Below are 25,121 nucleotides of genomic sequence, written 5' to 3' on the forward strand. Positions count from 1 at the left end.
TTTTTTTAACTGCTCCCATGGAATTGGTCACACCCTGATTGTTCTGGTGAAATAAGGTGTTGTTATTTAAACATTGCATTCAGAATACCTTTCTGATATTCTTTCCTAAAAAATGTAAAAATACAGTAGCATACACTGATTGCATCTGAAGGCCGTAGTGTTTTTGGGTTTGGTTGTTGTTTGGTTAGGGCTTTTTTTTGTGAAGTAAATACCCATGTGACTTCTGAGCCTGAAAGACTGCTGTTGATGCTGAAGTGAATAATACTATTGACACAACTTCTCTTAGGCTTGCTTCAAGTTTCCAAGAAATAAATCCAGTATATCTTAATTTTGCTGTATTTCTGATGTATTCTGCAGTGCCTCAGTAATTAAAAATGCAGAATCTGATGAAAATTTATCAAACACGTGTAAACAAGGTGATTTGTCATAATCAAAATCCTTTGAAGAAACTGTGTTCCTCTATCATATTAGTGTTATTCCTTTGGTTACTTGCCCCCCAGCCCTTTCCTCATTCCCTGCAGTGAGTTAGCACTGTGAATAAGACAAGGGGCCTAGGTATGGCTTATGGCACATGTTAAAATTGTTTTCTGGAGGTTGGCTCTCTCTGTTAGTTACTCTGACTCCAAACATGGAACTTACAGGTGTAGATCACAGTCTCTACACAAGAGTTAACAGCAGGAGTACACTGGGCAAATAAATGCCCTGTTCAAAGATGGGGAAACTGACTTGGAACTGCTGTTTGAAAACCAGCAAATCTTTTTAAATTACGATTTTTGATGCCTTTTTCTTCACATAACTGAGTAAAAAGTAAATTTAGGTGTAAAGAGCACAGTTTTTATTGAAGAAAACAAACCTTCTACCAGTTAGCATGTTTTCTTGAATTTCTTGGGGATATTTGTCAGGATGGGTGATCACATAGCTGCATGCAGTAACCTAGTTTTAGGAATGCTTTTGATCACTAATAGAGCAGAGTTGTCAAGCTGATGTGGCTTCTAGAATAGATTGTTTTCAGGCTTTAATACCTTTCCCCAAAATAGGTTACTTAAGAGGAGAGCAGTACAGATACTCCTTTGTTCCTTCTCAGGTTAAAGCCATAGGACATGGGTGATTTCAGCAATTAAACTGGGAAGCAGGGAAAGTTTCTCTGGGAACTGTTCTAGGAGAGTTCCCAACATCTGCTAAGCTATGGGCAAGTTAGCAAAGAGGACACTGGTAGGCACTAGAGTTGGTATAGTAGAGCCTAAAATAACCTTGCAATCCAGGCAGAGGTGAAGCCTGTTTTCCCAGAAACAAAACTTGGCACTTTCTGATAGTTTGTAGGAGAGATGGGATAATTCACTATTCAAGCTGGGGATGGACAGTTATTCTTAATCATAGTTTAATATATAAAAAATGTCCTCAAACCATGTAGTGTTTCTCAGTCTGGATGCATTCAGTTAAATGTAAATGAAAATGCATGAAAACTATAGTTGAACATCTTAAGCTTTCAAAAAATATGTATAGATATTTAAGACAATGCTTCAAAGTTCACTAAAGTACTATTTTTATTGCTGACATTACAGGAATAATATGTTTGTAAATAGTTTTTGATAAACTGACTCCCTTTTCTCATTACAGGATTATTGAGGATGAAATAGAGCCTCCTCTGCTTTTCTCTTGTTCAAATTTCAATTAAAAATTTCTTTAGAACAAAGCTAAATAAATCTTTTCTGGAAGTATGGCAAGAAACAGCTGAGATTTTGGAGAGTATTGGCCAAGATTAGCTTCATAATCTTGTGCTCCCCCTTATGATAACTGGTGCTGTGAATACCTTGGATGTGTTCATTGGAAAGGTGCAGCAGGAGAATCAAACTGCCCTTACTCTGCAGTCCCATAATTATGGTGGAACTTAAATATTGTTCTCTGTAAAAGACTAAAGGATGTGGTTATAGACAAAAGGTTTCTGCCCTAGTTATGTAAAATGACATGTTTAAACTCTAGGATGCAAAACACCTTTAGGCTGCGTGGACATACAGTGGGAAATAAAAATTCACATGAGGTTTGTCTCCAAGGTTCCCTGAAACTTAATGTCTAAACTAGACTTTAGCAATTAATATGGCAATGTTGGTAATGTTATCATGTTAAATACTGTTATTCCTTCTTTTATTAATCCTTTCAATATAATTCCCACATTATAGTCTAAAAGCAAATTTTGTTGCTTTTCTCCTATTTGATTAATGATGTTGCTATATTTCATGTGTGGAGTAGTATGCAGGATTGGTGTGAGCACAAGGTAATGCTTTTTTTTTCTCTAGTAGCTTTGTTTTCCTCTATTGCCACTTCCTACTGGAACAGTCTCTCTTCAGGGATACCTTAGAGCTTCTTCAGATACCTTAAAAGGACTAAAAGAGAGGGACTTTGGACAGGGACCTGGAGCAACAGGACACAGGGAATGGCTTCCCAGTGCCAGAGGGCAGGGTTTGATGCGATATTGAGAAGGAATTGTTCCCTGTGAGGGTGGTGAGGCTCTGGCACAGGTTTCTCAGAGAAGCTGTGGCTGCGCCTGGATCCCTGGAAGTGTCCAAAGCCAGGTTGGACAGGGCTTGGAGAAACCTGGGCTAGTGGAAGCTGTCTCTGCCCATAGCACAGGGTGGAATGGGATTAACTTTTTACTGAAATTAAGAATAGCAATTGTGTTCAAGTGTAATTGAGTGAGGTTTAATTACAAATACTAAAACATAACTGTTAACTTGTTTTGTGGCACAGCTGTGGCTGGTGGTGAGGACTGAATTGCTGTAGCTGAGGTTAAGCTTTAGTGTAGGCATAGCTCAGGTTACAGCATCTTAGAATGATGTCATCCTGAAAAAGGAAGTCTTAGAGTATTAAACAAAGATACTCAGGGCTGCCAGTTTTAAGCTCGTGCAATTCAGGAAGCCATGTGACTTACCCACATAATTTGTTAGAGTTGGTGTGCCAAGCAGAGAGTATTGGCATGTCATTTGAGCTTGGTCAATGTGTAAAAATACGGCTGTGAATGATACTTAGCAAGTAGCAAAATGCTGTATAGGTCAAAGGAGCTTGTGTTTAGAGTCAGAAGGAAGAAATGTTGAATTTTAAAGATTACATTGTATACTAACTGGAATTCTGGATAAAGGCTGGGGGAATGTGGATTCTGACCTTGGATTTCCTGCCTTTTCCCAGGTAACCTAAATTTCTAATTTGCTGTTATTTTTCTGTCTATGAATGTAATATATATTTTTAAGGATTGTAATAATGCCACCTTCACTGCTATAAGGTGTATTAATTGTTTAGAGAGTAAGCTTAAAGTACTTTTTGCTATTGCAGTATCAGTGATGTGAAAGCAAATTGGGGGGGGGTGAACATCTGAGTAGTTAGGATTTGTGAAAGTTCTTTGTTCATGCTGCTCTTCATTAGGATTACCTTAATGGTAAGAAGCAGGAAAAATCTGAATCAAAAATAAGTGTTAAAGCTCGCGCTTTTATTTTTTTAATATGCAGTTAATTGTCAGGTTAACAACTGATGCTGAGGCTACTTGCGTTTACTTTAGCAACTTACCTGCACAGTAGGTTCTGATAGAAAGCTCTGTCAGTAGTAATACCTGCATCTTGACAGTTCATGCTGCCATTAAGAAGACGTATTAGTTACGCAAAAAAAAAAAAAAAAAGTTGACTGTGCTTTATTGTAAATACTGAGCCCAAAATTATCTCATAAGTAGTTGTGGTTTTTTGGTTGGTTTTTTTTTTTTTTTTTCAGTCTTTACCTAGTCTATGCTAAACTGTTCCCTCGCTTGCAGTGGTAACTCATGCCTTTATAGCTGGCCAGCTATTCAGTGTGGTGAAGATTCCTCTTCTTATTATATTCTTCTTCTCTAGAAGTCAGCCATTTTGGTTTTCTTGGTACTGTAACAAAACACCTGAATGCTGTTTTTACTAGTGTGAATGTTTTATGACAACCCACCCAATTTTACAGGAAAAACTTCCCAAATATGTTGCTCAGGCTGTTAGGCTAGGAGGAATTTATAGGCTAAACAAGATACTGCAGTTCTTTTTCTGCTGCAGCTTTGAACACAAATAGCTGGTTAATAGGCTCCCTACTGATTTAATCCCACTTGTAATGTACACCTGCTAATTTAATAAAAGTAATTTCCCATGTCTTGTTTACTACTTGGGTTTTTTTTTATTCCCACTTACTCTGACTCAGTTGCACTCCTGATTGGTGGAAAGCTTCTAAAATTTACTCTGTACAATGCTGTAGTCTCATCATGAACAGCTTTCTTTGGCTTCTGTTGTGTTGCATTGTTTGAATTCGACTGGCAGGATACAAGAGAACAATCAGGAGCTGGAGTGAGTTCACATCTCGCTGCATATGCTTTAAAATTGGCAGAAGAACAATGAGGTTGGGGAAATCCCCTTGAACAAGTGCTGCACAGTAATCTGACTTCAGCATTTGTGCAGAAAAGATCCTCCAAACTGTGACTTTGCATTACAAAATGTACAAGCAGGTCTTAGAACTAGAGTTGAAAATTTTTACTTGGAATTTTTGTTCATCATTGTAGGTAAACAGGCCCCTTTTTCAGTGCTTGCTTTGTTCTTTTCTTGAGTATTGGATAAAGAAAAGCCTGGTGCAAACGAAGCATACTCAGTTTAGGTTCAATGCAGTATTTCAAAGTTACTCTTTAGTTCAGTAAGTGAGTTACCTCCCAGAACTGGTCTTTACTTCCCCTTAGTTTTGTGGAAGGCTTCAAGTTGAGTTCCTCTGATACTTGAAATAATCTCAACTCATTTTGAAGGTTTTGAAGGTTTGAACATGAAGAAACGCTTATACCAACTGATGTGGAATCTTGCAGCTTTGTGACACAGAAAGTTGTGTTTTGAAATGGTTTTTGACTCAGGTATTTGGCTGAAAAAGCCTTGTCTCTAATAGACTAGTCAAATGTTCCTCTCATGGTCTCCAACTGCATTTTTCAGGAGTGGCTTCTGAACATTGCAGTGTTTGCATAACCTGCAGCAGCACAGCCTGCAGTCACCCAAGCTCATTGGTAATTCTTTACTCACTTTATGTCATAAATATCCCTTTCTGCTACAGTGGGGGGAACTTGAATATAAACTGAACAGCCATACCAGGGAAGGGAATTCACATGTGTCCATAACCATGAATTCCACAAAACCAATAACAGAAATGCTTTTTCAGTTCTTTAGCGTTTTAATTTTGAATGTTCTGTTTGTCCCATGTACCTGTCTTGCAGATTGATGCCTTGTCTAAACACAGTTAGCACCCAAAAATTTGCTGTCCACTGTATGTTTCAATTAGATGAATATAGGAGGGAAACAGAAAGACTCTACCTAGTGCAAGCTGCATCAATGGCAGTCATTTAAAAAATTCTGTAATTTTGTTTGCTGATTGGAAGGCATTTTTTACTGGAGTTGAGTGCTGATGTGTTTGTTGATCCTCTGGGAACCCCTCAACATTTTGGCCAACAACCACAGACATTCCAAGAAGGATTTAAGCAGCTTTCCTTCCAGCAAAATCCATGTATTTGTTAACTTAAATGTTAGTGTTCCTTAAGCCTTTGAAACTGTCATCTTCTTGGTTGCCATAGGACTGAGAGAGAGAGAGAGTGGGGCAACTGCCACTTCAGCAGAGGACAGGTGGTTGTAGATCAGGGCTGACTTCTGGGAGGTGGAGTGAGGAAAAGAAACTGTTGGATGTCCTGGGAAAAAGTGCTTTACCTGTTAAGCAACTGGATGTGAAGCAAGAGCACTTGTGGGCACGGTCTTCAGATGCATGTTGTGGGTGTGGATCATGAGCAAGATGTCGAAGACTTCAGGACTGGGCCAAGGTCTTGACGCATCTTTTCTGCCTAAGCTCTAGTCAGCAAAGCTCAGGAAGTAACTTTGGTTCTTATTGTAGAGGTGTCTCCTACATCTTCCAATTTTCTGATGACAGTATCTGCTGTAGGGTCCCATGTTCTCTTCTAGGCCTGAGGAGACTAGAGGCTTGTAGTTAGGCACCTTGACTATTACCTTCTTGATTTTGTCTTAAAAAAAGCATATAAAGTAATATAATATCTAAGCAAACATGCAAAGTGCATTTTTAAAATAATATACTGCTTTATTCTATTTGAACAGTGCAACTCTACAAGACTTTTTATGGCTTCCTTGCTATTTGTGAGTTTTCTTTATTTTCATCATGAAATACTGGCATTGTCAGTGTTGGTGAGGGCATTGTCAGACATAATTTTGTATTTTTTTGGCAAAAAGTGATGTCAAAGTACCATTCAGTTCTCAGCCTCGGTGTGTTGCTTGGGGAAACTTTCTCTAAGGCTCAAACTTTAATTTCATGTGAAATTCCTTATAGGAATCACTTATAATTTAGCTTTATAATAGTTGGTATTTCTTTATGTTTTCATACAGACATAAAGTCTGTTGTTTGGGATATGGATCAAGGTCAGTGTATTCTCTGCTTCACCAGTTTTCTGCCAGGTGTGCATAGCTTGGGCTGCAGCAGGGATTGTGGTGGCCTCCCTGCATTGAGCACTTCATAGCATATAACCTCTGTTTTTCTTCTTGGGTTTCTTGAGTTTGGTGTGTAATTTGTAGGGGCTGTCCAGAGGAAAGTTCAGTTTGAAATGAGGTATTTAAAGATCCTGTAACTGTTGTTCCAAGAGTAATCTTTTTGCCAAGGTAACATACTTTTTGAGCACTGTGGACAATTAACTTGAAGGGCTAATCTCTCCCCTTCACTACCCCAAATACACAGCAGATCGAGAAGGGTAATCAAAACATCTCATGTTTTCTCAGCTGTATATCAGTTGCAAAACAGCCCACGCAGGTGGTAGCATCAGCCACTCACCCACTTGGAGGATGATGGACTCCTCGAGAAAAATTACTTGAATTGGCCCTTGCTTGGTAGCTGTACCTTTTAGCTTGTGGGGAAAGCTTTCATCACACCTACTGTGACTAACACTGGTTAGAGAACTTGAGATAAGGGTCATTTTTTAATGTCTGTTGGAAGTATTAACGTCTGTGAGATTTGACTGCTATTAACAAACCAATTTGTTTGGGTATATCAACCAATATTGTGATGGATAGGTGTTCAGATACAGGTACTTTGTCCTTGGATATTTCTGATTTTCAGGTCTGTAAAGAGTGATACAGCATTAACCTGTGAAAATGTACTGGGTGTCATCTTAACCCACTGCCTGATGTTATCATAGAGTAGTTTAGGTTTCTAAAGATGTGAAACTGAAGCAGTTAGAAAACCTTTACTGGTTATATATAGTGTAACAATAGTGTAACAAATGAAAGCAGTGCAGGAATTCCAAGTTACCATTTCAAGAATGCCATCTTAAAGCATAGATATCCACGTCCTCAGTGCTGTGGGTTCACATAGGTTTTTCTTTATTGTTGGTTTTGTTGTGTGTGGTTTTTTTTTGTTGTTGGTTTTTTTTTTGTGGTTTTTTGTTGGTTTTGTTTTTGGTTTTTTTTTTTGGCGTATTTTGTTTTGTTTTTTTTTTGTTGGGTTCCCTCCACCCCTTGGTTAGTCTTTAGAGAGCTGCCATTGTGAATGCTCTTGTACACTTGTCATCTTCACTAGATACAGGGCATCTAGGAGTGATTGGTTTTGATGGCTGTTTTGGGACATGTGACTGGGGGCAGTTTTTCCATGCTTAGGTTCTTCTCATCTCCAGTTAGTCTGCTTCAGTGTTTGTGAGGTGCAGAGCTGCTGAAAGCTGTGGTGTTTGGTTGGGAGTAGACAACTGCAGGCCAAGTTTCCCGGCAAAGCTGTTAGCTCATGATTTCCGTGGGCTGCTTTTGGAAGCTCCACATCTTTGGTCTGAGCATAAGACTTGTGGCCAGCTCCCTGCTGAGTCTTGAAGGAGGCCGAGCTTCACTGCATGCCTTTTGTTTCTCAGTCCTGACACCACCTCTGTGTTGCTTGACCTTGTTGTCATTTAGAAGTTTTCAGGCTCTACTCCCCGCCTGCCTTTGAGCAGATAGTAGAAGAAACTCCTTGATCAGATCTGTGTCTGAACAGACCATATGGACAATGAGAAAAGAAAGGAATATTTTACTTCAGCTTGGTTTCCATGGCACCCTGGGAAAATTGCTCTTGAACTTTAAGGTGCTATCCTTCCAGGATCTCCTAGCATTGAGAGAAAAATGAAGGTAGCACTGATTGTTGTTGACTGCTTTATTCTGTCTGACAGCAGTGGGCTAGCATGTCAAGATTTGGGAGAAGGGAGGATAATAAAGTGCTTTGAAGAGCCTTATATCTGTATTTCTGCCTATGTAGGCAGTTTGTTGCGCATGTGACCAGGAAGAAGTGTGCCTTTAGAAAAGGCACCAGAAGCATATACTGTTAATCAAGATCACTTGTTGGCCTGGCACTCAGCATAACTAGAGAAAACCAGTTACTGGCCCTGGAACAAGCACTGGGCAGCTCAAATGCTGGGCTCTAACAGTATCTTTTGTACATCACGTTCCACTTTCGTGTCCCCTGTGGACATCCTTGAAGGTTTAATCTGAAGTAAATGGGAGTTATTCAATGACTTTTTTTCTTTTCCCACAGTGTTAGAGAGGTTAATTGCATCCTGTGCCTCCTGCTTTTCTGGCTATTTTGATGTGTTAATTTTTTTAGCATACATCTATTTATAAGGAAGGTTATTAAGTCATTTTCCTCGGTTTAGATGCTGCATTTTGTATTTGATGTAATGGTTTTGAATATACTTTATAAAGTTCTATGTAAACTTTATTCGTAAAAGCATTCTGAAAGATGAGAGGTTGTGTAATGGTTCCTGATATATATTCACTAAATATGCACATACACAAATATATCTTTCTTGGCTACATGTAGTGTGTCTTGAACGTGCCTGTGGGGTGGGGGGAGGGAGGGAGATAAGGTAGTGTTACAGTTTTCAGCAAGTAATCTGTGTCTTTTGCTGGAAGCATAAAGGTCTGCTTTTGGATTCTGGGGAAGGAGGAAAAGCGATTTTAAAGAAAAAAAAAAATTTTTTAGTAACTATATAAGGCCCGTTGCTTAAATAAGTAAATCTAAGGGGTTAGAGACACTTGAGGAAGCACTCCTAGTTGTAGATGATCAGTGACCAGCACACACTTTTACTCTTGTTTTGCTGAGTTTGTGCTGAGAGAGAAATCTGTGCTTTCAGTTCTGCAAGAAGATTCAGTCCAGGGCTTTGTAAGACATTACTTGGTATCCTTTCCTAGACCTGCCAGGCTCTGTTTCTCCTTTGAAGAATGGAAGATTCTGATGGCAAACTACCTATAACTACCTAAACTATCCACCTATGGTTATGTGTAAATACATATAGATATTAATTTACTCTGGTTGTTAGTACAGCGCTTTAACAGAACTTTTCTAGGGGTCGGCTTTTCTACCCCAGCTTCTATCACAGAATCATCTCCATAGAAGAACCTTTGTCCAGCTTCTCTAAAGGGCAAGTGCCACCACGGAGCGGTGTAGATAATTTTCAAAGAGAATTCATACCTGTGGATTTTGTTTGGCGTTTGTTAACTTACTAGGTCATCCCTCTAGCAGGTGATTGGAAGAGAAAGCATTATTTCATACTGAATTACTGAATCTTTACATGTTCTGTTGCAAAATAATGAGATCAGGACCTCTTGTAACTTGATGTCATTGACAAGCAGGAATGAACTGCTGTAGTTTTGAGTCATTCCATTTGATGAATGTGTGTGCCTGGTTCTGTGCATTTAAGTGAGCAGATGGCATTATGTCACTGTAATATGGAATGCTGGAGATGCAAGTGAAAACATTGATCAGTTCTGCAGGCATGCAAAATAATTTGAAGGAGGAGTATGGTAGATATGTCGTGAAAAGGACTTAGCAATCATGTCCTTATTGCAGGTTGTTTTAGTGTTTCCTAAGTCAGCATAGTGCAAGTAACCTTTCCCCTGTCACCTCCAGCATGGGGAAAAGAAAGAAAAGCAACATGGATTTCAATAGTTGAGGCATTTAGGTCAACTAGACTGCATTTTAGAGTGTGTTTGTTCAGGCACTTGGCAATGCAGCTAGCTAAGGTGCTACTTGGAGAGACAGGTAATATAGCAAGCATTGCTCCTCTCTGGTTTGTAGGCATTTCAGGCTGTAATAGGGAAAAGTGCTAATTGTCAGTATACAGAAAGGACTATCAAATCAGAATGTAAATGCAGCTACACATATTTTCATTTGAAACCCAGAATTAAGGAAACCATGATCAAGCAGGTTTGATAGGAGCTGTCTGTGCTTGAGTACAATACTCAAGTGCACATGTATGTATGTAAGTTAGTGAATGTTTTTAATTGCTGATTTAGTTTAATTTCTGTTACACCTAAGCATTTCAATTCAGTCTTGCCTTTTACTGGAGACTTTGAGACCATTTCTGAACTAGCTCCAAAGGCTTGGTATATTTCCTCAGCTGTTCTTGAATCTCAATTGCATCAGGAAGAATGTAACTGGTATGAGAGGAAGGATTCTGTTCTTCCATACATCAGTTCACTGGTCCTTTTCTCAAAGGTAGAATCAGTGATGTGTAATGGGCACTGTATTCTCAGGAGTGCAACTTCAGTGTAGCCACAACAGTGATCAATTGGAGACCAAGTCAGTATTGTCATTCTCCTGCCTTGGTTTCCTGCTCACTACATTGCTCTGGAGTCTTGGATCTAAGACATTACATAGCAAGATTGATTTATTTCTGTAAAAACAAAGGCCCGGATCTTGTATATGAGGTACAGATCTGGAGTTTGCAGACTTCAACCTGTTTTCTCAGGTAAATTTTACAGAAGCAGCCATGAGCAATGCTAGAGCACTGGCATTGCCCATTTCTTACAAGAAAATGGGACTCCATAAGTCTGATGGCCATTTCTTACTGCTCTAACTACCATTTGGATAGCTTGGTGTAGCTCTTGAAGCAAATTTTTTGCCTCTTTTCTGCCTGCTTGGCAAAATAACAGTTAAAGTTGTAAGCCTAGTAAGTGTTAGGCTGGTATAAAGGTGCCTGCGTGCTTGTATAAGTAACTTCTCTAATTCAAGTGAAAAATCTGATCATTTTTGTTGTTGTATTTTTTCTTGTTTAGTCTTTGAGTAAAAACAGTGAAAACCAACATCAGGCTCACTTCTGTAGGGAAGACTTTGCATGAGAATTCTAGAATTGGAAAACTGACTTTGATTCCCATCTCCCATTTTAAAAGAGATAAATGGAGTACTGTCACAGATTGCTGAAATTATTTTTCATTTGAGCCACAGCTCCAGCGCTACAAATGCCTCAGAAAATGTACGGGCAGACAAATTAGATTCAGTGGGAGAAAGGCTCATGATTATAAGATGCAGGAGAAAGGCAAATGGAGAAGATTGCCTTGAACATGAACTTGGCAGACTTGTTAGTGGCTGCAGATTCTGAAAGATGTGAAAGATTCAGGAAGGATATTAGGGGCTTGGTGTAATACTTCACAAATAAGCAAATTAAATGTCCAAGACTATTTCTATAATGTTTTTTGTATAATGTGTGCTTTGACTAGCACAGTGCTATTTGCATTTCAGGTTTTATTTGTCATATTTCTAGTGCTACCACTTCAGGTAAAGAGGAGGCTGCTGACTGAACTCAGTGCCTTTCAGCTCCTTTAGAGCTGTTCTACCTTGCAAGACTTTGAAGAAAAAATGTGTATCTATAGTTACATATGAATTGTGACAATATTTTACAATTTCTTTATAGAGTTTCTGGTACTTCATATGTAAATATCTTTGAAGTGGTTCTGCCTGCTTTAATCTGATGTTATACTTGTTGCAAACAATTTAGTGCAAAAAGTACCTTGAGCACACAGAGTTGCCAGCACTGTAAATCGTGGTAGGGTAGTTATTTGTTCATTCTGTTTCTCAGTAAAAATTGGTAACAAATTCATAGTAGCAGCAACCTACCTGTAATATACCTAGGTCAGCCCAAGCACTGTGTGTGATGGTTTTGGTGCACACCAAAACTATCACATGCAGGATACTGATTAAAACTCTGCTGGCTTCAGGTTTTTCAGGTACAGCCTCAAATGAAACAACATCTCTGTAAAAATTAGTATTGTTGACAAGATCTATCACCTTTATCCCTGTTTGTATCTCCTACTTTGCAAGTGCTCTTGGAGAAGGTGCAGGGATGTCTTGGAGGATGTGCAGTGCTATATGTAGACCTGAGCTTGTTGATGCTGTGGCCATGAATATCTGGTCAATACTTGCACATACTTGCTTGGATCTGCAGATCAGTGCATCTGGCTTTTAACTGCGTTGAGAAACTGATCCTAATTAAGCAGCCTATGCTGAGTACCAGTAGGCTTTAATAGCTGGCATCTGGACATGAGTGAGGGGATTGTGGATTGATCTGTGTATATACATCTCCAACTGCTGATGTTTCTAGTTACAATTACTACTGCCACAAGCCAAGATGCAAATGTCTTTCTATATTCACTGAGGTGAGGTTGTGCTGTCAAAGGTCATCTTATCCTGTTCAGTGTTCTGCAGTGTCCTTTACCACCTAAACATATCAAATATAAGAACTTGGTTTTGGGCAGTGTGTTCTAGTTGATATGAGGTTCATGTGTATTTTTGGACTCATGAAGATCAGTACAGCGCATTTCTTTAAACTATTTCATTCATGTAGGATTTTTTTGGTTGTTACGGATTTTGATAGGGACATTATTCCTCTGGTTGAGATACACTGTAATAAAACAATTTTATTGCTTACTCATGAGTGTAGCACGAACTGTTTTCTATGTTCATTTGTTCTGGGTAGATCAATAATTTATTTGTATTTGTACCAAGACTTGATAGTTCAGTTTTTGTAGTAGACTTACAGTTAACTGTTATCCCACTAAAGTAGTGGAATAATGACTGGAAACATCATCTGTACCATGTAGATAAGGCAATACAAACACTTGCAGATTGTCTTCAATAGTTGGAGTTGTCCCGTGTCCACATTTTTCTTGTGTATATCAGTGTTTTCTGTCTTACTGAATAAAGACAGTCAGTTTTTGGCATTTTCTGTGAAAATTGTGAAGCCTTTCTACAGCTCATTGCAGTGTAGGTAATTTCTTGCCCAGAGTACAGGTTTTTTGGAACTCAGATTTTCCTGTTAAAGGAAATGATGAAATGGAAGAAGTGAAGGCATACTGTGTACTATTGTGTGCTGATAGCCACATGCCATATTAAAGATTCTTCTTGCCAGAATTGCACAGTATCATATGAGATGATGCTCCTTATAAGCAGATAAAAAGTCAAGTTGAAACGCCAGCTCTTACAACCCTTTCCATTCAAGGAAGGATTCTGACAGAAGCAGCTTTGATTCCACCATGGATAGACTTAACTGATCCTTTCTTTTCCACATCAGTCTTCTGGTCAGTCCTAAGGAGTCTCAAACCCCAGTTGTCCCAGGTTTAGTGTGTAGCAGCTTAACCACATACCTGCTAGATTTGGTTTCCCTAAAAGTACCTGGGTCTCAAAGAGCAGTTCTTATTCCTTGCAAATATTTTTTCAGCATTTCTCCTTTCTCTAGGATATAGTTTTCTCTTGTTAGACCTCCACATCACCTGGGAAACTGAGCCAAATTGGTGTTTTGTATTCCTGAAGTCCCTTATAATAAATTCACTTACTTGTGGGAATGGCAAAAGTAGCAATCTTCTGTTCAAGCATGGAGTGCTAAAGGCCACAGAACATGGTGATTTGCTATTGGGAGCTACTGTTGAAAAGTGTTGAAAAGTTAAAAATTAGCTTTTGTACTGTTGACCAAATGTTCACTTGATTCTGTCAACAAATTGTTTTGAGAACAGCGGTGAAAATGCTCTTTGGAATGAAAGTGTCCAGGAGAGAAGAAGTACATTACCTTTGAATTTGTGTTTTGGAGTATATTTAGACACTGTCTGCACAGGAAAGATTTAGGTACAGTGACACAGAAGCCAAATTATATTTTGAAAATGATGATGGCTTACCAGTGATACAGTGTACAGCGAGTTCAAAACCAAACCCCCTTGTTTGGTAAAATACAAAGCCTGAAGTGTGCTTCCTGGCTTCAGCTTGAGTGCTTACTGAACGTGAAATGGTGATATGTCTGGCTGCCTCCCTCCTAATAAATTAAACACGCCTGGGAACATTCCCAGGCACCGTCCAATTGGCTCAGGACTGCCTTGTCCATTCTCTTCAGCCCTTAGCTAGCAGAGCAGGGGAGCTGCATCTGAATTGTCCAGTGTGACTGGGTCCCGATGTTGTGCGGCTCACAAACCTGGGAATTGTGTGGGAGAACAATAATTGGCACAGCCTGGTGCTGGGGGATGTCCTAGCTGCTTTCTGGCATACATGATCATGTTCCAGGGCCTGGGAATATTTCCAGACAAGGCTTGACTTATGAGTACATATGTTAGTACTTGATTCTCCTGAAACCTTTATGGACTAAGGCATGAAAAGGACTCTTTGCATCACACAAGATTTTGGATGCTTCAGAAAGGTAGATTTAGGAGTGAGTGATTCCTGTTTATTTTGAGGCAGTAATTCTGCACTGTGAAAAATCTGTACCTCCTGTCTTACTTTCAGATGGTTTTACTGGTGGTTAAAACGTCTTTCAGAATTCAGTCACCTTTCCAGCATCATCTTTCAGGGATGAGTAGACATGCCTGCCCTCTGTCAGGCAATGGCTTGTGTATGAATAAACATACTGTGGCCTTTCATGGAAGTACTGTGTATGAAGTATGGTTTTTAGGGTTGTGAAGAATTTAGTTTTGATCTGGTGTGCGTGTGTGTGAATTTTAAGAGTCTTGATTTATTGCCTGGGTGATGTGGTGAGGGGACGGTCTTGCACCTTGTAGGCAATGGATCTTTTATGTCAGCAGGAAGTAGAGAAACCTCTTTATTTCTTTAGCTATTTCTTCCAGCAAACAGTAAAAGCTTTGTTGAGCTGACTTCATTGATCATATGGAATGATTTCCTGCAGGCTCTTTCTTCTGTGTTTGATTGTGCATTACTGGAGTTTACGTATAGTCCTGGTGTAGATGAAACAGTAAAACACAAATACTAATCCCAGCTCTAAAGCAGATGTCCATCCCAGAGGATAGCATGTCATGTAAACCAATGACTTTGGAGCAGTTTTGCTGCTCTGACTGACCACTTTTCTGTGCCTCTTGGCCTATCCTCCCCTCATGGTGTTTTGAGCTTCATTCCAAACTGTGGAACTGTGGCTCTGTCACACAGTCCACTTCAGGATACTGTTTGTCTTTCTGTAGATTGTGGAATATGCTGTCAACTTTAAATATTAATAGGGAGAAGAGGTTAGCAATATAAAATACGGTTCCTGTTCATCTTGTTTTGTCAAGGGCTATGAAATTTTACTTTTGCATGTGCTGCATTAAAAGCCTTGTGAACCAAGTGCATGGCATGTCATGCTTACACCAGCGATGCACCCCACAATTTTGGGAACGTGTAATCTGTGTGACAGCTCCACAGTTCTGGAGCACTGCTTTGTATGAAGGATCCATTGCTCGAATGTAGTGAGCTGTCAGAGCTCACTGTGTCAATTAATATGCAGCAGGCTTTGTGTCTGCTGATTGTTCTTCTAATTGCATGTAAAGATGATCTGTCTTAGCAGCAGTAGTGGTGCATATTTAAGGACACAGTGCAGAGATGCTCCCTAGTGTCTGTGTGTCTTCAGGGCAACTACTTCAATCCTTGCAAAGCTTCTGGCAGCCCACAGTTCTGACTGCATCTTAGGAATGTGGAAGGGAGGCTGCAGGCCCTGCTGATGCAGCCATGGGCAGGATCCCTCTTTGTCCACTCGGTCAGGAGAGCTGTGATGCTGCTTGAGTCTGACCTGGATGCAACTTGTTCAGGATGGTTGGCTTTTCTGCAGAGCTGGATCTGTGCCAGAGAATGGGCCTTCATCTCTGGCTCTCTGCTGCTCTCTACTAGGCAAACTCATCTAGTACAAGATTTTACTTTACTTGTACCTATAACCAGTAATATATCAAAAGGCCTTATTTTATTTAACATATTTATTCGCTATAAAAGCAGGCTGTTGCCACCCACAGTTACACTCTCCTTCTTTGTAGTGCTCATATGAACTACATTGAAGAGAAGTGACCTGACTGAAAAGTAACTCAAAACATGTATTTTCAGCCATGTTTGTTCTCTGTTCAAATAGCCAGTTTATTGATTTGGGTTGCTTCTCACTGGCATGCACATTTCAGCCTAACTGGGATGGCATTAGAAATGAGGTATGTATAGTAGAGGCAAGAAGGAAGCAAAACCCATGATTGCCTTCACCAGTTGCCAAGACTTAGGTTTTATTAAAAGTCACCGTGGAATTGAGGTGGTTGTCAGCCCTGAAAGTGGTCTCAAGTCCAATGAAGTGCTGTCTGCTCTTTTGTTTTGTAACACTAATGAATTTTCCCTGTGTAATGAGAAGAAATAAAAACACCATCCTCACATTTCTTTTCTTAAGCACTCAATCTAAACTTGAGTGTATTGGCTAAACTTTCAGTTACAACACTTATATTTAAAATCAGAAGTTTGGTGACCTTGGATCTTTCCTGTTGCAACTTTTTGGAGGCTGTTAATTTTAAAAGTAATATAGCAGCCAGCCAGGCTTCAGGCTGCATAATTAGGAAGCAGAGATTCAAGTTGGATGTGAAACAAATTCTCTTCATTTCTGAAATGAGAGGTTTAGTTGTGTGTTACTTATATAAAATAAATTGTCTCTTTTCAGTGGTCACTGAGCAAGTATGTTATAGGACTGAGCTTCATTTATGCTTCTGAAAGTCTGCTACCTGTTTACAATCCTATGCTGTTTTCTTGCTTTGTTTAAATTTGCCTCTGCTTTAGTTTGTGTCTGTGACTGAATGTTCCTTTATCTTTCCCATTGTGATCTGCTCCTTGAACCAGTTTGGTAAAGGCTCAGTTGTCTTTCATTTTCTCCTGCTTGATTTAGCAATTAAAATTATATGATAGTTGAATCTTAAGGTACTACACTGTAAAACATTCTGTTTTGTATACTGTGTGAAAGAATATTTAGGCGTTTAATCAAAGAGAGTACAGAAAACAGCTAAATATGAGCTCTAATGTGTTTTTCTTCAGAGTCTGAATTTCCGTTTTTTACAATAGCAACAAATTAGTGTGTGCATGGAAAATGAGATTAATGCTGAAGTGGTGATACTTGAACTTTAGATTGTGATGTTCGGTTTTGGATACACGTGGCCTTTGTTGGAAGTCTTAGGGCAGTTTATGTTTAGAAACAAACAAAAACAAAAAAAGCCCAACCCAGAATCTACCTTTCAAAATTGAATTTTGTAAAGAACTAGGCTGAGGAAGTTTTGCCTGTTTTAAGGAACATTGCAACTGTATCAATTACTTTAAAAATGAGAACTTGTTCACCTTTAAAAACATTTATCATTTACCTTGAATCACTTGTTCCATTTTGATAGCCTCCTTCATATAGAAAATATAGCATGAGATGTCAGTTTAAATGCCAGTCTAACAGTGCTCTATCTTCTATGTGAAAGGAAGTATTCTGTACATTTTTCCATGTTTGACATCATGGTGTTTTGAATAACCATGTTCCATATTCATATCAATTTTTTGTTTTTGTTTTCAATTTATGCACAGCACTTGCTCTGAAATTTGGGGACTGAGTACACCAAACACGATAGATCAGTGGGATACAGCAGGCCTTTACAGCTTCTCTGAACAAACCAGGTGAATATTCTGCCCTCTCTCGCATCATAAAAATCTTGTGGGAGGGATTGGCTTTGGAGGGTCTGTAATGGGATGCTTTAGCTATAAAATAGACTAAAATAATTCCTAGGCCTCTCATAATACAGCATTTTGAAGTATTTCCTTGCCAGTGTAGAAATCAGTGTGTTCACAGCTGATGTTTTGACCAATGAAACTCTTTAATTCCACTATTACTCCTTTTTCATGCCAGTGCTATTGAAAGAATGGGAAGACTTGTTAAATGCAAGCTCTAATGTGATTTGGTATTTTTATTAACAAAACTGGAAAACTTAATTCTTTAGACCTAATCTTACAAAGTGTTTAAACTGCTTTGTATGCCACAAGCTTTGAGTTAAATCTTGCTAATTGGCTCCGATACGAGCTACTAAAGAATTGTTTGTAAATTCTTCAGTACTTAATGGTGGGCAAATTCTAAACAGGGTCTTTATTTTTTCATGTCACATTACTTGATTTGTGTATTGAGGTTTGTCTCCCATCCCATAACAATCATAAACATCTGCATTTGTGTAAGCATATGCAGTCTGTCTTAAAACTAGCAAAACATTTTCAGCTGGTAGCAAGGCAGATGAAGTGAAGAAGATAAACTGTACAGCCCTTACAAGATGTGCATTCATGTGTTTTGCATTGCAGTTATACTGCCATGTGGATCACTTGGGCAGCTGACTGCTTATAGGCTTATTTGCAGTCCTGTGGGAGTTCTTATGCTTAAAACCATAAAGCATCCATGCCACAGCAAAGCCTTGAGGTACCTTTAGCAGTGGAACGGACCATTAAGTGTGTGATTTTATTTTTAACTGTCTTCTGCATTTAAAAAAAGTATATGAAGCAATCATTCTAAATACTTGGTTGGATGTAAGGGGCTTTTAATGAACTCTAAATTCACTGGCAATAATTTGAGCAGCTCAAAAATGAGTTGACGTTGCTTGATACGATCATTTTCATTGCATTTGAAGCCTTTTAATTAGAGTATAGCTGTCACTAGCAGAGTCAATGCACTGAATTCTGAGAATGAGCTACCCATGTGTGTACTCTGTTGCTGGAGTGATGGAGGCAGCAGGCAGTCTGTAAATGCTTCTCCACATCTTTCCCCTGCAGATCTCTCGATGGCCGTCTGCAGGTGTCTCACCGCAAGGGATTGCCACATGTCATTTACTGCCGCCTGTGGCGCTGGCCAGACCTTCACAGCCACCATGAACTTAAGGCAATTGAAAACTGTGAATATGCTTTTAATCTTAAAAAGGATGAAGTATGTGTAAACCCTTACCACTACCAGAGAGTGGAGACACCAGGTAGGAGAACTTCTTCTGACTTCCTGTGGCAGAATCTGTTTGTGTTTGTTCAGCGTAATGTTTTAAATGAAAAACAAGAGAAGGGTGATGTCCTCTCTTGGTAGAAGTACAAGATTCTTTTTGAGTTTTAAATAGTAAAGTTACTGAAAAATCTTTACAAATGTGTTTATAAACACTTCCAGGACTGCTAGCAATTTCCAGCTGGCCAGGTGCAATCCAGACTGGATAGGACAAAAAAAGTTGATTTACCTTTGCTAATGTGGAATAGTCTTATTTAAGGCACCTCAGGAGTCCCATCTCTTCCAGTAACTAGCTGTGCAAATGTAGTATTAGCAGTGCTGAGTTTCAGAAGATTTCAAAGCATCTGAAGAAACTCTTAGATGTTTTTAGATTTATTGTTTTTTCCTTTTAGCTCACAAAATTGTGTATTTTGATTACCAGTGATTTTTTTGAATTTCGCCTTTCCAGTCTTGCCTCCCGTGCTCGTGCCGCGGCACACTGAGATCCTAACGGAGCTGCCACCTCTGGATGACTATACCCATTCCATCCCTGAGAACACTAACTTTCCAGCTGGGATTGAACCACAGAGCAATTACATACCAGGTATTTTCTTAACTCCCACTGTAGACAGCGTGTTCTGACATTGTGCCACTGGAACAAAGATGGTCATTTCATCCTTGAAAGTGATCAAATTAATTGAAATAAGCACCACTAAATTAGATTTAGTTGATTTCGTGTATTAATTCCAGTGGAAATACCTAAACACTGTTGTTTGCAGAACATGACCCTGCATGAAACCATATTGCTGTCATTTCACAATACCTGACTTGGTTTCAGTAGCTTGATTGAGATTCAGAATGCTAATAAATCCAAAGTAGATCTTCACCTTCTGCTTTAAGCTTCTTTCACAAACATGCAGGGGTTGCCAAATGCTGCACATCTGAGATTGAGTAATAAACTGGTGCTCAATCTCATCCTGTGTAATACGTGGGGAAAACTTTTAAGTTACAAAACAATGACTTTAAAAGTGTCTTGATCTGTAGTTTACAATAGTTTACAATAGTGCTCTGCTTTAGCTTTTTGTTACTATTTTGTTACTATTGTGTGCATACTGTTTTATCTTTCTAATATGAAAGAACAACCTACAGATATTGAACTGTTAAAGAATTTCTCCTCCCTCTCTTTTCCCCTTTTTGCACCCCAAACAAACAACAATGCTAATCTGCTGCACTGAAACCCTGTTACCCTCATTGAAACATAAAATCAATGACCTTTTTTTCCTGCCCCAACTTCCTGTTTCCTATCTCTTCAGGAAGTCGCTTGGAGCGTAAAACCAAGTAAAGCTGAAGTTTGCTCATAAATGTTTAATGTGTTCATGTTACGAATAAGCTGAAAATTCACATCTGGAATCTCTGAAAGAATGAGATGACTGCACCAAAACCTAAATATGTGCAATGTACAAGTTGTACATACAGGTCTTAAGCAGAATGTTGCTTGTGTTTTCATAAAATATATCCAAGAATTGAAATGGCATTAAACAATCAATTTCACCTTTCTGTTTAATTTTGGCCACATCTGTTTCCACCTTTATAGAACAATTTAAGGTGCTAGAAGTTGGTGTTACTTTCTTAACTTGCGTATAGTTTTTTAACTCAAACTGAGAGCTTTTGGTAAGATTTGCAAACAGCTTACTGGAAAGCCACTTGCTGCAAACCCAGTGCTATGGAAATGAGCTAAAGTAGTTATTTGCAGGAAGTTTGCTCAAGGTGATTGTAGGAACTCACATGATCTTCAAATGTTTATGCAGGTAACCACACCTCCTTGTCTTTGTCACTGACACCCTCCTCCTGTGCTCATATCGTGGTATCTTACTTTATTTGACCTTGCTGACTTAATCTAGAATGCCTGTCTGGGTTCTGATAAGCCCTGTGTGCCTTGACAGCTTTCTTCAGGGAACTGTTTTCTCAGCAGTAGGGCAGGCTCACGTCTGCTAGCTTTGTACCCCAGACCTGTCTCAATACTTGATCTGCAAGATAACTTGGTGGTACTGAACGTGCAGGGTGGCCTTTGGGAGCTGCATGTTCCAGTTCAGGTTCTGGATGGGCTGAGCCGCATCATCCACACTTCTGGCAGCATTCAAGCTCTACGACAGATTTTTGGTGCCCCACCTGAGTGTTCATTTCCAGCTGTGTGGTGCTCAACCTCTGACCTTAAACTGTTAATAGTACTAGGTAGACTAAATCTGCTCTGTTTGGGCAGAGACTAGAATGGAAAATAATCTGTGCCAAAGAGCCTACATTAGCAACTGGAAACAGGAGTCATGGGTTGGATTGGAAATGTGTATTGACCTTTTGCCACAGCTATGGGCTTAAGCAATGCCTAATGATTTGGAGAAGGGTGGAGTCCCCTGTATCACAATGACTGCTGTAAAAACCTTCAAAATGGATGTGATTTTTGTTATCATATTTTTTACTAGTGAAGATTTCCTTTAATTGTCCTTTTGAAGTCTCACTTGAATTCTGTCATGTCTATATTTAGCACACAGAATGAATCAAAGATAAAATTCTCTCAGTTAATTTTAATTTAATCAACTGACTTAATCTAGTTTCCTCTCACTGGTTTCCTTCTGATCTTACAATATTGCAGTATATCTCAGACATGATGCTTGTTATAATTTTATTTTATTTCTTAAGCAAAAAGGCTTTATCTTTAAATTTATGCTGTTTGATAATAATATAATTAAAGGAGTTTAACCCCTGGAAGTTTCAGAGACAATTCTAAGGTGATTGTAAAGATATTTAGCTTCAAACACTTTCACTAAAGAAGCACAGGTTTTGCCTGTAATATGTAGGAAAAGACATTTGCCCAGTTCAAAGAAACATATTTCCTGAAAGGCAGTTGGTTAACTCGTTATCTGGATTATGAAGAACATTCTGAAAGGAGAAGATGAACATGCATACTCTCCTGGGTTTTGAAGATATTCCTGAGGAATTAAACACAGTTTCTGGTGTCAGAACACCTCAAAGTTGGTACTGAATTTACTTTGGTCTGTGAAATTCTGTCTTTAAAGAAAGCTAGTTAAAGGAGTAGATGATAGTTTTAATAGAGCTTAGAAGTATTAGTAGCAATAATATAACTTGTGCAGTGTTCTAAGTTAATACAGTTGTAAATGAGTGAAATCAGCTGTTGTGTATGGAAGAAGTACATATTTGGGGACTGAACTGAAAAACAACCTTTAAATCTAACAACTTCAGTAAGGTGTGGGAGGGTATCTGATCTGGTGGTTATCCTACATAAAGACAGCTCACGTTATTTTTTTGTGGAAATCACCAGATGGTTTTTTTCATTTGTAATTCTACTAAATATGAAAGCTGTTGATCACAATTACAAAATTGTTACTCATTGTAGTGACAGCATCTTGTCTTAAATGGAACAAGGATTCTGGTACTTATATAACATATTTCAGCAACTGACTGACATACAAAAGAAGTTACATTTTACATACCAATAAGGCAGGTAACATGTTTGAAGTCCTACTTGAAGGAAAAAAGGGACAGTAAAATGACATTCAGATTCAGTGTTCAGGTAGGTGTAACAGAGCTCATGAAGATGTCATTACAAAATGCACAAGACTTAGATCTTATAGAAGTTTGCCTAGTCATTTTACAAATTTTCTTTTTTTTTTTTTTTTATAAGAAACACCTCCTCCAGGATATATCAGTGAAGATGGAGAAACAAGTGACCAGCAGCTGAACCAAAGCATGGATACAGGTAACATTTTTTTTTTTGTCACTCTCAAGGCTTTGTATTACTAGCTGTGATCCCTCTGCATAGGAGCATGAATTCAGCCCAAATGATGGTGGCAGTTTTCCTCTGCAAAACCTGGTGTTTTATGCCTAAAATACCACTTTCAGTCTTTAATGAACAAAACAATTTTTTGCCAGGGAAATGCTGCTAAAACATTCTGTGACATATTAAGTATATTATATTTGTTCTGTAACAGAAGCATGCAAGTCTAATTAAGACTCTACCAGAAACCCTTAAAATAGATTTTAATAGCTAATTGGTTTCAGCCATTCCCCGGCAAACAGGTTCATTGAAGCACAATGTCTGTTCGCCTAAACAAGGTACAGACAATCTATGTTCTGAGAACCTGTCTCAAACTCTGACAGACTTACAACTTCTGCCATGTTTCAAATTACTTCTTGTGTGGAAGGTTCTGTGGCAAAAGTAACAGCATTTGTGCCATTTGTATGTAAGGGTTTCTCAAGAATGTGGTTGACCTTAGACTTGGACAAAGCACAGTTAACGTGCTGGGTAAGAACCTCCTGCTGTGTGTTGGCAGACTTGAGTGAGCTTGGTTAGCTAATGTTAGCAACCATTTTCAGTAAGTTAGGATCAGCTGCTCCAGTTTCTGTAAGAGCTGCAATATTTTCCCACTATGTGACAATAAATACCTTAATTAAAACAGCCTGACATCAGCAGTCACTGTAGGAATGTTTCCGTGGATGACTTTCTGTATTTTGCCACCTTGTGTGCAGATCGTGTTGGAGAGTTCATTTAAATTCCTCCTTCTGGGAAAGAATTATTTCCTCAAATGAGGAAATCTAGCTTGCTCTTTTCTGGCAATCATAGAATCATAAATTATAGAATGATTTGGGATAAAAGGGACCTTAGAGACCATCTCTTTCCACCAGGGACACCTTCCACTACCCCATGTTGCTCCCAGCCCTGTCCAGCCTGGCCTTGGACACTTCCAGGTATGGGGCAGCCACAGCTTCTCTGGGAAACCTGTGCCAGGGCCTCACCGTCTTCAGCATAATTTTTTTTCCCCAATATCTAATCTAAATCTCTCCTCTTTCAGTTTGAAGCCTTTCTCTCTTGTCCTGTCATTACCTGCTCTTGTAAACAGTCCCTTTCCAGCTTTCTTGAAGGCTCCCTTCAGATGCTGGAAGGTATTTTCCAAGATAAACCTTTTCCTTTGAGAACAGAGAGGCAATGTCTTGCTTGTCTCATCCATTCGTACCTGTTTTTTTTACTGAATTTGGGAAGTCACTACCTTCTCACTGAAGAAGTGCTTAAATAACATTGAGAGTGTGCACGAAGCAGCAGAGTTCTGCCAAATACAATGCTAAGTTAATTGAGTCTTTACAAGGAGGGGTGGGTACCCAGAAGTCTGGAAAATTGAATGAAATTTTAATTCAGAGTCAATGTGTGATATTCCAGAAAACTGAGGTTTCTTACTCTGAAAAACTTCAATGTAAACCCACTGTGGATAATGGTTATGCCTACTGATCTGAAATAACAAAAAACATTTGCTCTGAAACTTGTCTGTCTTGCTTCAACAGGATCTCCAGCAGAGCTGTCTCCTAGTACTCTTTCTCCAGTTAATCATAGCCTGGGTAAGCTAGAAATACTTAAAATTATTTTTCCATGTGCAGTGACTCTTCATTATACATGTAATTACTTTAAAAGTGAAAATGTGCTGTAAGAAATTAGGAGCTATGTTAGGAGGTCACTGTTTTGTTGGCTTCCTGATGTTAAACATAATGGGCGTGGGTTAATCACTTGTTAAGAATTACTCTATTTCTGTACCTGTTGAGCTCGTAACAAAGAGAAGGAGTGATATCTTTGTGTGTGCAGGAATAGCATTTATAAAATGAATAGTTTAAAAGGATGCTTGCCTCTCTGTAATGCTGCCCAGACTAGCTGTCTCCCTTGTGTGTGTGTTCTGCTGCTCTTCTCATGTACTGTTTCACCTGTAACCACAGCACAGTTGTTGCTCCCACATTAGTAGCCCACCTGCTTTGATCCAGTGCTATTGCTGTGTGTCTGTGTAAGTGCCACAGGAAGATCAGATTGCCGTTGGTTTGTTTAAGGAATGGTGACGGGATGTGACAGGAAAATGCAGAACACTGAGTAAGTAATTAGGGTAGGTAAAAAGGTGAAGAAAATAACCTGAAGATACACAGGGAAGATTCTCTGGCAGGGGACAATAAAGTAGCTTAGAACTACCTTCATCTACAGAGACAGTGTAATACAAAAGAACATGATTTTCATATT

General features: G+C 39.0%; 1 protein-coding gene across 4 annotated transcripts in view; it reads left to right on the forward strand.

Moving 5' to 3' along the window:
* The window catches only part of SMAD2 (SMAD family member 2), a 49,542-nt gene that overhangs the window by 15,203 nt on the left and 9,218 nt on the right, over window positions 1-25,121 (forward strand). For 3 of the 4 annotated variants that reach the window (XM_053931969.1, XM_053931967.1, XM_053931971.1), the window contains 5 exons: window positions 17,641-17,730; window positions 18,865-19,058; window positions 19,527-19,661; window positions 22,755-22,829; window positions 24,407-24,460. In XM_053931969.1, coding sequence (XP_053787944.1) covers window positions 17,641-17,730; window positions 18,865-19,058; window positions 19,527-19,661; window positions 22,755-22,829; window positions 24,407-24,460 — 548 coding nt within the window. The remainder of the gene's footprint in view (window positions 1-17,640; window positions 17,731-18,864; window positions 19,059-19,526; window positions 19,662-22,754; window positions 22,830-24,406; window positions 24,461-25,121) is intronic. The other variant, XM_053931970.1, reaches the window with a different exon arrangement.

Source organism: Vidua chalybeata, chromosome Z, assembly GCF_026979565.1.
Source record: "Vidua chalybeata isolate OUT-0048 chromosome Z, bVidCha1 merged haplotype, whole genome shotgun sequence".
Taxonomy (NCBI): Eukaryota; Metazoa; Chordata; class Aves; order Passeriformes; family Viduidae; genus Vidua; species Vidua chalybeata.